Source organism: Mirounga leonina, unplaced genomic scaffold, assembly GCF_011800145.1.
Source record: "Mirounga leonina isolate KUSES-001 unplaced genomic scaffold, KU_Mleo_1.0 Mir_53, whole genome shotgun sequence".
Lineage (NCBI taxonomy): Eukaryota > Metazoa > Chordata > Mammalia > Carnivora > Phocidae > Mirounga > Mirounga leonina.
In genome coordinates, this window is record NW_023270807.1 from 94442805 (window position 1) to 94459113 (window position 16309).

General features: G+C 35.3%; 1 protein-coding gene across 2 annotated transcripts in view; it reads left to right on the top strand.

Annotated features, from left to right (window-relative positions):
- The window catches only part of PEX3 (peroxisomal biogenesis factor 3), a 36782-nt gene that overhangs the window by 17316 nt on the left and 3157 nt on the right, over nucleotides 1-16309 (top strand). For both annotated transcript variants that reach the window (XR_004676586.1, XM_034990856.1), the window contains exons 4-11: nucleotides 1760-1803; nucleotides 3231-3355; nucleotides 3649-3715; nucleotides 3824-3878; nucleotides 4423-4591; nucleotides 7564-7634; nucleotides 10109-10228; nucleotides 15138-15234. Coding sequence is in view for 1 of the 2 variants with exons in the window: in XM_034990856.1 (XP_034846747.1) it covers nucleotides 1760-1803; nucleotides 3231-3355; nucleotides 3649-3715; nucleotides 3824-3878; nucleotides 4423-4591; nucleotides 7564-7634; nucleotides 10109-10228; nucleotides 15138-15234 (748 nt within the window). In the remaining variant the exon portion in view is untranslated. The remainder of the gene's footprint in view (nucleotides 1-1759; nucleotides 1804-3230; nucleotides 3356-3648; nucleotides 3716-3823; nucleotides 3879-4422; nucleotides 4592-7563; nucleotides 7635-10108; nucleotides 10229-15137; nucleotides 15235-16309) is intronic.

Genomic DNA, 16309 nt, shown 5'->3' on the forward strand with positions numbered 1-16309 from the left:
TGCTGTGTAAATTTGACTTTGGAACCATGTAAATATTTTACATATTTATAAAACTAGATGTAGTGTTTACAAAGCAACATCTAAAAAGAGATGGTAAAATAAATCAAATTAACCTAAATGTGTAGTTGCTGTTATCACCATAAAGTAGAAACTATGCCAGGTGCAAAATCCCTAAAATTCTTCAATATTGCTATTGCTATTCTGAGACTGTTGTTCATAGAGGGAAGGATGAAGCAAATTAGTAATTACATTGGTTTCATTGATTGCTACTGTGGGCAAAAAGAAATATAGATAGATTTAAGATCAAGGAGATGAAGTTAAAAACCCTGTAGTTTTAACACACACAGTTACTAGCTTAGTCTACCAAAAGGGCTTAGAAACAGTGACCTATCTAGTAGCAATTAATATCCTTAATCAGAGATTGTAGTTACAGACTACCATTTTCTGCTACAAGGAAGCAGGACTCTTTTTTATTTTTTTTTTAAAGATTTTATTTATTTATTTGTCAGAGAGACAGCAGGAGCACAAGCAGGGGGATAGGCAGGCCAAAGGAGAAGCAGGCTCCCCACTGAGTAAGCAGCCCGATGCAGGACTCAATCCCAGGACCCTGGGATCACGACCTGAGCCGAAGGCAGATGCTTAACCGATGAGCCACCCATGCATCCTGGAAGCAGGATTCATGGAGAAAGGGTGATTTTAAGTCTGTAGCAAGAATTGAACAAGATGAACCCACGGGGTGCTGGGTGGCTCAGTTGGTTAAGTGTCCAGCTCTTGATTTGGACTCAGGTCATGATCCCAGGGTCCTGAGATCTAGCTCTGCAAAGGGCTCCATGCTCAGTGGAGTGTCTGCTTGAGATTCTTTCTCTCCCTCTCCTCCTGTCCCTTCCCCCTCCTGCCTTGTGCACTCTCTCTCTCTCTAAAATAAATAAATAAATCTTAACCAAAAAAAAAAAAAAAAGATGAACCCAGAACAACTTTTCTTGTCAGTAAGCAAAGACGCTATCAAAGACTAACAGGGTAATGTCAAAAGGATTCAGGAGCCAATCTGAATAGTACCCCCAATGGTCAAAGGTGGGCAGTTTGAACACCAATAAGAATAATAACTACAGTGAGCTGAAACGTCAAACATCAAATATATATTTATATATATTTAAATTCTTATGTTTGTAACAATACTTTAAAACAAAAAATACTTTATTATTTACCTTTGAAGGATTATTGACATGCTTCATTATTTGTGAAATGGTAAATGAGGGAAAGAAATAAATATTTTTCTTGATTTTCCTGTATGATTTTACATTTATATATATGCATATGCTCAGAAGGAGGATAAAAACCAGAAGGATATATACCAATACACTAGTGAAAATGGTTGTGTTTTTTTTTTTAATATTTTATTTATTTATTTGAGAGAGAGAGGCATAGAGAGACAGCGTACAAGCAGGGGGAAGAGGCGGAGAGGGAGAAGCAGGTTCCCCTCTGAGCAGGAGCCCAATGCTGGGCTCAATCCTAGGGCCCTGAGATCATGACCTGGGCCGAAGGCAGATGCTTTGAGCCACTCGGGTGCCCCGTGAAAATGGTTGTTATCATTGGTTACTGAAATTACAGGGTTTTTTACTATATTTACTATATTTTGTGGGCTTTGTTTCCTATGGTTCCTATAGTTATCCTGTAATAAAATATAATTAATTATAAAGATATAAAGTTCTAAGTTTTCTATTAGATTACCTGATTACTGTTCTCATATTTTCTTCTTTAGGCCTTCAAACAAGTTGGAAATATGGGAGGATCTGAAGATAATAAGTAAGTCTACCTACTTTGTGTGACAGCACGTCTTTAACATATTTATAAAGGGTAGGGGCGCCTGGGTGGCTCAGTCATTAGGTGTCTGCCTTCAGCTTAGGTCATGATCCCAGGGTCCTGGGATGGAGCCCCACATCGGGCTCCCTGCTCAGCGGGGAGCCTGCTTCTCCCTCTCCCACTCCCCCTGCTTGTGTTCCCTCTCTCACTGTGTCTCTCTCTCTGTCAAATAAATAAGTAAAATCTTTAAGAATATATATATATTTATAAAGGGAAATTTTTATACTCCATTGTATGGATGACTCTTTTTTTACCACAAAGTTGTTGTCCACATTAAATAATTCTCATAAAGGAAGTTGATCAATATCTGGTCCTAGAAAGTATTCAGGAAATCTTAGTGGTGATGGTAGTATTACTGTTGTTATTGTTATAATATGTAAACCTGTCCTAGACCACATATGCCTACATTAGGTACTGATACCTGCAATATTATGTTTTTTTTTTTTTTTTTTTTTTTGAGGGAGAAAGAGTGCGTGAGGAGATAGGGAGGGGCAGAGTATACAGTCTATACAGAGTAAACACACTAGTCTTAGAACTTTATACTACCAAGTATTCCTACATTTTCCCATCCATTCATGTGATCCTTATCAACTAAATCATGCTTAAGCTTTGCCTATTTAAAAATAAATTAAACCTTTATAGTACCATGTATTTCAGCCATCCCTTATATAATACCAAAGACTTCTACATTCCCTTTTCTTCTCTCTGGCTCATTCCTTGAACCCTATAGCCTGGCTTCTACTTCTGTGTCTCCACCCAAACATATCTCACAAGCACCAGCCGTAACTTCTGTGTTACTGAATCCACTGGACATTTTCCTCCTTCTAGACCTCTTGGCAACATTAAACACCTTTGCTTTCTCCTCTGTTTTGAACTTTCTGTCCCAGGCTGCTGTGAAGCCTAGTCTCTGGATATCCCCTATCTGTACTTTCTCCAGCCCTTAAATGGGCTCAGCCTCCTTTACCTGCCATTACAAGCTGGAGTTCTTCCATACTCAGCCCTCCACTCTTAACTCTCAGCTAGCTCCCTGGAGAGCTCAGAGTTCTGAGGCTGTAAATCTCAGTGTTTCCCAGTCCTTTTGTGTTCTCCTTTCTAAGCTAATAATATATAACACTTTACTCAATATATTAGTTATTGCTTTTATTGTTATTGTTTCAATTAAGAGATCATACCTAATTTACATTAAACAAGTTGTAAGGAGAGAGACTATGAATATTTTGAATTGATATATTTTTGTACTTGAAACAGTTACAAATGTATTTTTTAAAGTCATCTTGTAAAAAAAAAAAGTAACCATAGGGATAGTTTGTGATTTTACATATTTGTTTGTTTTAATAAAAGTACCAAATTGTTTTCTTTTCTCTGTGAAGGTTTCACAAGAAGTATCGTAGCAGTATACAGTACTTGTATGCTGGTGGTTCTTTTGCGAGTCCAGTTAAACATAATTGGTGGATATATTTACCTGGATAATGCAGCAGTTGGCAAAAATGGCACTGTAAGTTTCATAGACTTACATAGATATTGCCATTTTTTTCAAGATTTAAATGAATTTAACTGAATATTACTTATCCTGATAATGTCTGTAAAATAAATATCTTTATATTTCATGTGATTGTAAACTTCTAGCATTATTTTTCATATTTTGAAACTAGACTTTTTGTTATGTTAAAGAATACTGTTTTTTCCTATCATTTCAGGTCCTGAAAAATCTCAGCTCAAGTTATACTGAAAATATTATTTATATACTAATAATATTATATAATTTAACCTTATTTCTATTTTGTACAGACAGTTCTTGCTCCCCCAGATGTCCAACAGCAATATTTATCAAGTATTCAGCACCTCCTTGGAGATGGTAAGATTCTTATTTGTGACCTAGAAACTAATTTTAATTTGTTCATTTTTTATTATTGAGGAATTCAAAAAGTGAACAAGGCTTTTATGTTTGTTTTTCCTTTAATAGGCCTGACAGAATTGATCACGGTCATTAAACAAGCTGTACAGAAGATTTTAGGAAGGTAAGGCATTTTGCATTGGCTTCTCTGACTTCCTGATTCTGGTGAATAAAAGGAAAATTAGAATTGTTCTAGTGAAGTTGGTGATTTGACTAATGGTGGTTTGTGAAATTCTTTGTAACCTTATACAGACACAGTCCTGAGATACTGCATTGTGAATCCATTTTCTGCATTAGTGCCAACCTTTTGATACTAAGGGAAAAGATGTAATGTTTCATTGTTTATTGATTGACTTCCAAACAAACCAGAAATATTTGGGTCATAACATAAAACACTTACTTTAAAATCTGCCTCTGAGCCTTTATCTTCCATTTATACTCATAGAATCTATAATTACAGTGGGAATTTTCTTGTGAAATCTGCAGCAAGACTTGATGTGGCTCTGTAATAATGACACTTAACTGATGGCTGATTTCTGAATCCACTCTAGTGAGTTCAGTCAGCAGTTTCAGGTTTGACTAGCTCTCAGAGAGTAATTTGTTAAGAGTGTGCTAAGGATGTGTTGTATAGTTTCAATTTATCCCGATTCCCTTTTCTCTGTTTCTAGCATTTCTCTTAAACATTCTTTGTCCCTTTTGGACTTGGAGCAAAAACTAAAAGAAATCAGAAATCTAGTTGAGCAGCATAAATCTTCTTCTTGGATTAATAAAGATGGATCCAAATCTTTATTATGCCATTATATGATGCCAGATGAAGAAACTCCATTAGCAGTCCAGGTGATTAATTCATAACCATTTAACCAAACCAGTTACTCTATATTTTTAAAATTCTTTTACTATCTCTTGAAATTTAGATTTCTGAGGCTCTTGAAAGGTAAGTGATTAAAAGGCCTGTATTCCAATAACTTAAATAAAACTTCATTCATTTAGAAAACAAACAGCAATTATGACTGATTTCTAATTAGAAACATAATTTTAGATATTGAGCTAATTTTTATTGAGTATTAGTTATGTGAAAGACATTGTGATGTATGATTCATACAAAAAATGAATAAGACCTATTCATTATATTTGGGGGAAGTCAGGAGACACATTCAGTTTATGTGACTATATTTATATGAGATCAAGTAGCAGAAGATAGAACTGATAGCTGGGGCAAGATCATGAAGAGCTTTATATGCCAAGATAAAGAGCTGAACTTCAGTTTATAGAAAAAGATAAATTTAGCCAGGCCAGTACCACAATTACACATTCTGCTTTTTAAAATAAATCAATGAGGGCAGTATCAAAGTGGACTAAAGGAAATTTTAGTCATCCAGTTGAGAAACAAAGAAGGCCTAATCTAACAGTTACAACTATGGTGTTGCTCCATATTGGTGTGTCGTGGGCAGTTGTGATTTAAATTATTCATTGATAAAATTAAAAGTAGAGCTACCCTATGACCCAGCAATTGCACTCCTGGGTATTTACCCCAAAGACACAGATGTAGTGAAAAGAAGGGCCATATGCACCCCAATGTTCATAACAGCAATTTCTGCAATAGCCAAACCGTGGAAAGAGCTGAGATGCCCTTCAACAGATGAATGGATAAAGAAGATGTGGTCCATATATACAATGGAATATTACTCAGCCATCAGAAAGGATGAATACCCAACTTTTACATCAACATGGATGGGACTGAAGGAGATTATGCTAAGTGAAATAAGTCAATCAGAGAAAGTTAATTATCATACAGTTTCACTTATTTGTGGAACATAAGGAATAGCATGGAGGACATTAGGAGAAGGAAGGGAAAAATGAAGGGAGGGAAATCGAAGGGAGAGATGAACCATGAGAGACTATGGATTCTGAGAAATGAACAGGGTTTTAGAGGGGAGGGGGGTGGGGGGGATGGGTTAGCCCAGTGATGGGTATTAAGGAGGGCACATATTGCATGGAGCACTGGGTGTTATACGAAAACAATGGATCATGGACCACTACATCAAAAACTAATGATGTGTATGGTGACTAACATAACGTAATAAAATTTAAAATAAATAAATAAGAATAAGAAAAATGGAGCACCTGGCTGGCTCATTTAGCGGAACATGCAGCTCTTGATCTCAGGTCATGAGTTTGAGCCCCGTGTTAGGTGTAGAAATAACTTAAATAAATAAACTTTAAAAAAAAAAAAGGAATAAGAAAAATGTCAAAGATTGTAGGTTATATACCTCATTTTAAAAATTGGTTTTTTCCATATATAAGCAGGTTATACCCATTCTTTACAGTTAAGAAAAGAATATCTCACTTGACAACTGGGGTAGCCTTAAACCAAAGAGGCGCCTAAGCCATACCTTATCCTAGAGGCCCCATTAGAACAAAGACTACCATGGTTTTCATTGCCTGCTGTATTTCCATCCCCAAAGATAGACCTGTTTGGGTGTCCAGAGACCCTGCCTTCATGAGTAGGCCAAAAAAAGGTTGCAGCCATTTAAGGGAACCCCATGACCTGCAGGATGGAGGCTAAACTGAACAAGCAGAATAGATGGAATGGAATTAATGAAAGAAACAGGAGAAAACTTACTTACAAATTCTAATCTCAAGGAGATGCAATAAGAGTATTAAAAAAATTTTCTGGAATGATAAAACAGTTTCCAAATTTTAAAATTCAACAGTGGAACTGAAAAAGAAAATTATTCAAAGAACAAGTGAAGAAAGGAATGACAGACCCAATCTTAACCTGAACTGAATTAAACCCTGAAACTTTAGATGGAAAGGACACACAGAGCGCCAGACTAGACTAGACTTGATGAAAAAAGACATACAATTTTGATAAAATGTCTTACCAATTAAAGAAAAAAAAAAAATCCCAGGCCTCTGGAACCTCAAAGGACTATCTTTTTCTCTGTAAATATATTCTAGAAAATGTGTTCAAGAGGGGCCAAATAAACAAGGCTCCTAAAAGGTATAATTTTACTTCAACTCATTTTTTTAGTATAGTTGACACACAATGTTACATTAGTTTCATATATACAAAATAGTGATTCTACACACTTACACATTATGCTGTGTTCACCATAAGTATAACTACCATCTGTCCCCATACATCCCTATTATAATATCATTGACTATATTCCTTATGCTGTGCTTTTTTATTCTCATGACTTACTTATTCCATAACTGGAAGCCTTTATCTCCCACTCCCCTTCACCTGTTTTACCCGACCCCTCACCACCCTCCCTCTGCAACCATCAGTTTGTTCTCTGTATTTATAGGTCTCATTCTGCTTTTGTTTTATTCATTTCTTTGTGTTCCACATATGAGTGAAGTCATATGGTATTTTTTTTTTATTTCACTTAGCATAAAACCCTCTATGTCCATCTATGTTGTCTTAAATGGTACAATCTCATCCTTTTTATGGCTGTGTAATATTCCATTGTGTGTCTATATAGAAATATGTATGAGCCAATAATTCTACTGTTGGGTATTTACTCAAAGAAAACAAAAACACTAATCTTATATATGCACTCCTATGTTTATTGCAACATTATTTACAATAACTAAGATTCTGACTCATGTTTTAAATAGTACTTATCTATACATATGAACTTTTACAGTTTTCTTGAGTTTAAAAAAACTCATTTCTTGATTGTTGATAAAACATAGACTTGTAGATTTCCTTAACTCTTGGGGTTTTTTAATATGATTAGTTTCATCATAACTTTGTGCTAATATTTGAAACCCTAAAGTATAGCATTTTAATTTCACAGGCCTGCGGGCTTTCTCCTAGAGATGTTACAACTATTAAACTACTCAATGAAACTAGAGACATGTTGGAAAGGTATGTATACTGCATGTAACAGAAAACATGTGTTTCTATTTTGAATGTACTTATGACTCTTTTTTAGCTTTTCTTAAACAACATATGCAACATAGTATCTTGTTAAAATTACATTTTGAATCTCTTCCCTGTCTTTAGGTAGGATTTCCTACCAAAACTAGTGTTTCTTTTATTAAGGTAATCAGAGAAACAGATTTTTTTCAAGATGCCCATGCTTTCTTCAACCTACTTCCTTAGCCTAGAGATTCTGAAATACTAGTTGAGGGACTGAAAGATAGTTAGCATTTATATTTTGAGAAGAGCTCTCGGGTGATTCTGGTATACCCAGTGTATTAGTAAATATTTAACAACTAGCTCTGTAAAACAAACAAACCAGAAACTGAAAGTATAGCTGCAGCAGTTCTGACTACCAACTTGAAATCACTTGATACTCACTTTAGGAGTCGGGGAGAAATGCACTTTGAAGCCAGAGGTAGCCAGCTCCAGCTAATCCTCATGTATACCTCATGCACATATGTGATGTGTGTACACTCCCCCCAACACACACACATACTCAGTTTGAGATCTACCCCCCCCAATTCTCTCAGGATAGACTATAATGTCCCTAAAACTTTGAGTGATAAAAATTCCACATCTTCCCTAAATTGAGTATTACTGTTTTAAGTCACCCAGAAGACAACCAGGGTGTTAAAAATGGAGAAAGCACCAGCCTATGCATTAGAAGACTGGAAGACCTAGATTCAGGTTGGGCTTTCCTGTTTATTAGCTGTTCAGCATTGGTTGAGCCACTTAAATTCTTTGAGGTAGTTTTATCATTGTAGAATCTGAGTAGTAATACCAGTCTTACCCACTTATCTTAAATGGTTAAAATATCAAAGTTTCTTTTATCCTAAAGATAATTTAGGACCATTTTCTCTAGTTGATTTTCTGAGGAAATTATATCCTCTGCTTATAAGATATTTTCATGATCGTGACAAAAATTAGCAAATTTGAAGGTTAACTCAGCTACTGAATCTACTGTCTGAATTCATCAAGTTCTAGTCTCTTGACTTTCTACAATAGCCACCTCCACATTTTTTCTTACTCAGATTTCCACCAAATTACTCCACAAAATGCTAGAAAAGGTCATCAGTGATCTCTTGCCAAATCCATTCAACCTGTAATGTTCATCTTACTTGGCCTTTCTCTGATAATTAACACTGTTGATCAAGCCTTTCTTAAAATTCTTTTCTCAAGTGGCTTCCATGACAGTGTAATCTAATTTCTCTCCACATTCCCAGGTTATTTCTTCTTAGTTTCCTCTGTGTCCATCTTTCTTATAAACATTAGTTTTCTAAGGTATTTGTTCTTATTTCATCTTCAGCTGTCCCAAACAATTTCATATTCCCCCATTTAACCACTGTCTGTATGCTAATAATTCCCAAATTTATATCCCCTTGCCCAACACTCCCATGAGCTTGAGATTTCTAGATGTCAAAGATCAAACTAATCTGTTCAACTAGGTATTTTCTATCTTTATAGTACATATATATTATTCTTTATATCAAAGAGGTTTGGGGCTCTGGGTGGCTCAGTAAGTTAAGCATCCAACTATTGATCTTGGCTCTTGGCTATCCTTTTTGGATAGCAGATCTTAGGGTTGTAAGTTCAGGCCCCATGTTGGGCTCCACACTGGGCATGGAACCTACTTTAAAAAAAAAAAAAGGTTTTGTGAGGTACTTACATGGTGTAACAAAAAGAGCTTGAACTTTCAGGTCAAAAAGGCCTGGGTTCAAATTCTAGCTCTCCCATTTACTAATTACATACCTTTGGACAAATTTCTTCATCTCTAAGTATCCAGTTTCTCAACTGTACATGATAATAAAACTTTCTATTTCACTGGGATGTCATGACAGTATGTAAAGCAAACCAGTATCTGTGACTATAAGATGATTCCTCTTCAAGAGTTTCCTAAAGAGGGGCGCCTGGGTGGCTCAGTCAGCTAAGCGTCTGCCTTCGGCTCAGGTGGGGTCCTGATCTCAGGGTCCTGGGATCAAGCCCCGCCTTGGGCTCTCTGCTCAGCGGGGAGCCTGCCTCTCCCTCTCCCTCTTCCTCTGCCTGCCCCTCCCCCTGCTCATGTGCTTGCTGGCTCTCTGTCAAATAAATAAATCAAATCTTTAAAAAAAAGTTTCCTGAAGAGAAGTAATACTGTTATTGATATTTTTGAAAACACATTGTATAAAGTGCTGGATGATATAAGAAAATCTCACAAATTGGATGAAAATTCTCATTGTATTGTGCTAAATAATAAGCTTACTTTTTAATGCTTAATTGTTAAAGATTAACTCCTTGATATATTCTTACAGTGTTTTAGGCTATAAAAAGTAGGTTGTGACTAGAAATGTTGGTGGCTGTCAAAGATAACATAGCTACTGAATTTATTTCCTTTTCCATTGAAAATCTAAAAAGCAGTTTATCCTTCTTATTTTGTATAGTCCAGATTTTAGTACAGTTTTGAATACATGTTTAAACCGAGGGTTTAGCAGACTGCTAGACAATATGGCTGAGTTCTTTCGACCTACTGAACAGGACCAACATAGCAACTCCATGAGTAGGTAAGATGACAAAAAATGTTGTGTGTCTAATGAATAATAAAAGAGTGCTTTGGATGTGTTTATTTTTTGTTCCAGGTAATAAAAAAAATCTTAGAGGATAAATTTGATTGATCATTTGTCAACAAATTAAACTCCCTTAAGCCAATGACTCCGTAAAAACTCCTTCTGGATTCAATATTAAAAATTTCATTTCTTCCCCAAATTTTGCCACTATATGGAAATAAGTTGTGAAACTACCTTTCTGTAAGCCAAATTCCAGTTCTTCGGGTTTTTTTTTTTAGTTCTTTAGAATATAAAACTGAAAATGTATTTAATTACTGTAAGCCATAATTGACCCACATAATTCAATAGTTTGGTCATTAAAATAACCCAGGCATTCTTGTTATAAATTCCTATTTGATGAATTATCTCTTACTTCTACAACTATTCATTTTTAGCTCTTATGGTAGGATTGGGAGTATTTAGTTAGTGCAATTGTTAGTAATTTTAATCACAATTATTTCTAAGTCATACATTCATACTGCTAAAATGTATCATACGGTTTTATTATATCCTTAGCTCAACATGAATATTTTGGGTCTCCTAGTAGAATTTATACTCTTTCAATAAGCTGTTTTGTAGTTTTTTATATTAAACTCAGAAAATAATAAGTACTAAACCAATGTTAACTGACTATAAACTAGTCCATTAAAATGAAGAGAAACAGTAAGTGATATGCAGTATATATGTGCAGTATCCAATTTAATTCTTAAATACATAGGGTAAGAAATTACTCAATTCTCTGGAACCCCTCTTTATTGTATAAAAAAGAATAATTTGCAATTAAAATTGAGGATTTGGAATACTTAGAGCAATAACATTTATTTTCTTAAACAATTTAAATATCACCCTAAAATCTTTTTTAGGATTTCTTTAAGTTATACAAAAATAAATTTCAGCCCCTATATACTCCCTAAATCAAGGTGCTCCAATTAATAAAAGTTCACTATAATTTCTACCTAGCAAGGTGTTAGTTATTTCCTGAGTAGTGATAAAGAATTGTAATAGTTGCTTTAACACAAATACTTGACCTTATACCCTGAAGAATTACAAAAGTTATGTTGTAACCACATCAGCCATTGATGGTCTTCCTTTTTGAACTCCTACAGTACTCCATACTTTACTTTCCCATACAACCTACGTTTTTCACCTAGAACTGGAATCATATTCCTCAGTTATATTTTAAGCCTCCTCTCAAAGTCAGAGACTATCTAATGCCCTTTCATATTTCATTACATACACTAGGTATTCAGTCGGTATTTCCTGTCCTAAGTTTTTTTCTCTTCTGTATCGGTAATCAACTTCATACTCCATGATTCAATACTAGAAATATTTCCATTATGCCTTGTGTTATTCCTTTTATTTAAAATGTAGTGAAAGTTCTAGCCATCACAGTAAGTCAAGAAAAAAGATTCTCAGTTTCGGCAAAGAGACAAAATGATCTAGAACCCTCAAGAGAATCAACTGAAAAGTGATGCTAACTAATACAAGCTCAAATTATATATATGTGTGTGTGTGATATATATGTATATATTCCTGTATATACTATATATATAACATATGCACATAATATATAATATTCAAGAAATTATTGAAAAAGTAAGCAATAAATAAACTCTCCTTATAAAACATATAAGGTGAAATTATTAGAATAATATGTTACTCATAATAGATAAACCAATGGAATAGGATGTAAAATCCAGAAACAGGCTCTAAAATATACAGGAAATTAGTACATTAGAGGTGAGGAAGAGATGTATTATTTAGTAAATTATAAGACAGAGTAGTCATTTTACAACAACTAATGTAAAATAATAATAAAGTTAGACCCTTCTGTACCACACACATAGCCAAAAAAATCAAGGAGGTTTAAACAATAAAAGCAAATGAACAAATGAATATTTGTCAGAGTTCAAGATGGAGAAAGTAGAGAACTTTACAAAAGAAAGTGATAGGTTTGGCTGTAAAATGTAAAACTTACAGATCAAACAAGCTTTATTAGCTTTATAATTGGTATTAAATGCAATGATATGTTGGGGGAAATATTTGCAAACTGTATATATTATACAAAGAGGTTAATAGCATTATGGACATATCAGTTAAGGAAGGAAACACTCAAAGAAAGAAATGGTCATAGACACAAACAGATAACTCAGAAAAGAGAAGTAGAAGTGCCAATTTTTCCATTCATCTAGCATCTATTTGTTGTACACCTACTCTGTATCAGGCACTGTACTAAGTCTCTGTCCTCGTGGATCTTACAATAGAAGAGAAATACACAATAAACATAATTGTACAAACTGTGATAAGTGCTAAAAGGAAAAGAACATTGAACATATGATAAAAGTATTTGACAAACATGGAAAGTAAAGTCAAGCAGCTTCCTTGAGGAAATAATTTGAACTGAGAACTAAAAGATGAGCATCTATTAAATATGGCCTTAGACTGGAGTGGGGCAGTTGATATTTAGGGCAGAAGCCACAGGGCAAAGACTTTGAAAAGAGGAGGACCACGGTACACTTGAGGACCTGGAAGAAGCTGGTGTAACAGCTGAACAGCTGGAACTGGGAAGAGGGGGAGTGTGAGATCAAGTTGGAGAACTGAGCACATACAGATTATGGTAGTCAGCTTGAGAGTGCTGGAGAACCACTAGAGAGAAGTGGCAGGAGAGTTACATGATGGGATTTACACTGTAGGATCACTTGGATTGCTCGGTGGAAAAGGAATTGAAACAGAATTGGGGTGGGATATAGCAGTGGATGAACAAAGACTTGTATTAATTGATTCTAAAAGTATATATTGAGCACATACTGTGCACCAGGCCCTTTACTAAGTACTGGGATAATACAGTGAGTAAAATAGACATGGTATCTAACCTCATGGACATTGTATGATAGCAGTGTCTTCAGTTTCTATTGAAGAAAAATTAATGTACAAAGAGAGACATCAAACAAATAAACAGGGGCACCTGGGTGGCTCAGATGGTTAAGCATCTGCCTTCAAGCTCAGGTCATGATCCCAGGGTCCTGGGATCGAGTCCCGCATCGGGCTCCCTGCTCAGCGGGGAGCCTGCTTCTCCCCCTCCCTCTGCTTCTCCCCCTGCTCATGTTCTCTCTCTATATATATATCTCTGTGTCTCGAATGAATAAATTTAAAAAATCTTAAAATAAAATAAACAAAAATTTGACAGATTTTGAAAAATGCTACCATAAAGGACAATAATGTGTAATTTTCTCAGGAATACATAAATCTCTCCACTCCTTTTTCTTTTTATGCATTGCCTCAAATCTCAGCATAGCATACTGGTTAGACAAAATAGCTTCAGCATTTTCATGGTGTTTAAAAGGAAATTTCTAGTGTAGCCTCAGGTATAAATATATGAAGTATTGCATTTAATGTAATAAACCTCAGTCTATAACCCACACACAAAAATTATTTCATCATTGTTTACAAATTGTTTCACATTTAACAGTCATTATATCATCCATAATCACACATTCATTCATTTATTCCCAAAAAAATGATTGTTGAGCAGTTACAAGTTAAAAGGTCACTGCTATAGTCCAGACAAGAGAAACTGCTTAGCCTGGATTAGGTTTGGCAAAGGGGAGAGGTAGACACACTTAGGAAATATTTAGGATTGTGGGGGGGATTCAATATAGTCAGGATAGAGAAGTGCCAAGGTAAAAAGCCCAGGTCTCCTCTTATACAGCCAGATAGATGATGGTGTAGTTCACTGGAGTAGGGAGGAGAAACATTCAACATTGCTAGTAATTGAGAGAAACACAGACTAAAGCTGTAAGAAACCATTTGAGTTATCAGACATACCAAGATTTTTTTTAAAGCTAATACTTGATGTAGAAAGAGGCATAATGGAGCAGGTTTTCTCACACACTGCTGGAGAAGCAGAGGACGTCTGTCAGTATGCCTTATAAACCTTAAAAATATTCATACCCTTGGGGCACCTGTGGCTCAGTCAGTTAAATGTTCAACTCTTGATTTGGGCTCAGGTCATGATCTCAGGGTCCTGAGACCAAGCCCCACCTCAGGCTCTGCCCTCAGTGGGAGTCTGCTTGGACTCTCACTCTATATCCTCCCCCAATTTGTGCTCTCTCCCTCCCCCCCCGTAAATAAATAAATAAATAAATAAATAAATAAATAAATAAATAAATAAATAAATAAATAAATAAATAATAAAATTAAAAATCATAGCCTTTGACCCAGTAATTCTGTGTTAATACAAAGAACTGTTTAAAGAAAATTAGGCAAAAACTTAAATGCCCAACTCCAAGGAGCTAGATCTAAATTGTCACAGCTGGAGGATGAATTATCTATATAATCATTAAAAACTAGATTAAAACTTTAGAAGAGGGCGCCTGGGTGGCTCAGATGGTTAAGCGTCTGCCTTCGGCTCAGGTCATGATCTGAGGGTCCTGGGATCGAGTCCCGCATCGGGCTTCCTGCTCCTTGGGAGCCTGCTTCTCCCTCTGCCTCTCTCTCTCTGTCTCTGTCTCTCATGAATAAATAAATAAAATCTTTAAAAAAAAAAAAAAACTTTAGAAGAACTTCTAATAAGATGGAAAAATGTTCATGATAATAAAAATACAAAACAATATTGCCAGAGAGGTTATATAGTCTTGTGTTTAAAAAACACAAAAAAGCATAGATACATATAAAAATTACTGGAAGAAATTAACCATGATGTCAGTTACAGTTGTTATTTCTAGGGGGTAGAATTATGTATGATTTTTATTTTCTTCTTAGGATGTTTCTGTGAGTGTTCTTCAGTGACTGTATTGTACTATAATTAACATGTTAAGTTCCCATAAGGTAATTTCAGACAATAATTATTACTATGATGATTTTTCAGTCTTTCCAGTGTCAGCCTGCCATTAGCTAAGATAATTCCAATAGTAAATGGACAGATCCATTCAGTTTGCAGTGAAACACCTAGTCATTTTGTTCAGGTAAGAAGAAAGTTTGGGGGTATTATTTAAAACATTGTATCTTTGGTTGTGGTTATATTTATCTGAAATAAAATTACATTTCTTTCCTGTGATATTTGTTCAAAGAAACCAAAAACTTAAAATCACATGTAGAGTGTGGTAGAATGCCCCATGAAAGCAACACTGTATCATGGCAAATTTATGAGGTTGGGAATACCTTTCTCCGGGTTACAGTCCAACACCAATTAGCCTGCATTTTTAGTCCACATACATTCTCATGGTCAGTTGAACTTACTGTGTTAATATTTTGCATTAAACTATTGGTAATAAGATTGAGCTGTGAGATTAGTGATCCAGTTCCACAAATTTTGAGGAAAACTAAAAAAATTTTGTGGAGAAGTAAAGCATTTTAGATTTAATAAATATGACTATTAATAGTGCACCAATAATCTCCTGAAAAGCTGCATAAGACATTACTACCTATAACTCATCCTTTCTTAGAAAAGCATTTTGGAATGCATTAAGACTGATATTATTGAAATAGTAACTTTGAATCCACATAGTTTTTTTTTCTGAGTCACTTGCAAATTGGATTAGAAAACTTGGTTTAGAAGGCTAAAACTTGTATTAGAAATAAAAACTTGGTTTGCGGGGTACCTGGGTGGCTCAGTCAGTTAGGCCTCCAACTCATGATCTCAGTTCAGGTCTTGATCTCAGGGTCATGGGTTCAAGCCCCATGTTGGGCTCCACACTGGGCGTGGAACAACTTAAAAGAAAAAAAAAAAAAAGTAAAAACTTGTTTGCAATACACCTCAATTCCAAACTACTGCAGTAATGGACAGTGAGAAGACTCTAAAGCCTAAGCGTCAGGATGGCATATTCTCAGTACCATGTGTCTCAGACAAGTTAGATTATCGTCCTTGTACTTTCTACTTGGGAACGTGAAAAGCACTGAGACTACAGACTGCTACTTCTTTCTGTGTATAGTGTCATCAGTTTGTCCTTTACATGTCCTTTACATGCTTATTTTCCCTTACTGTTCTCTTCTGTCTTCTGTGTCATCTTTCTCACCCGTGACAGTTAGACATTCATATTG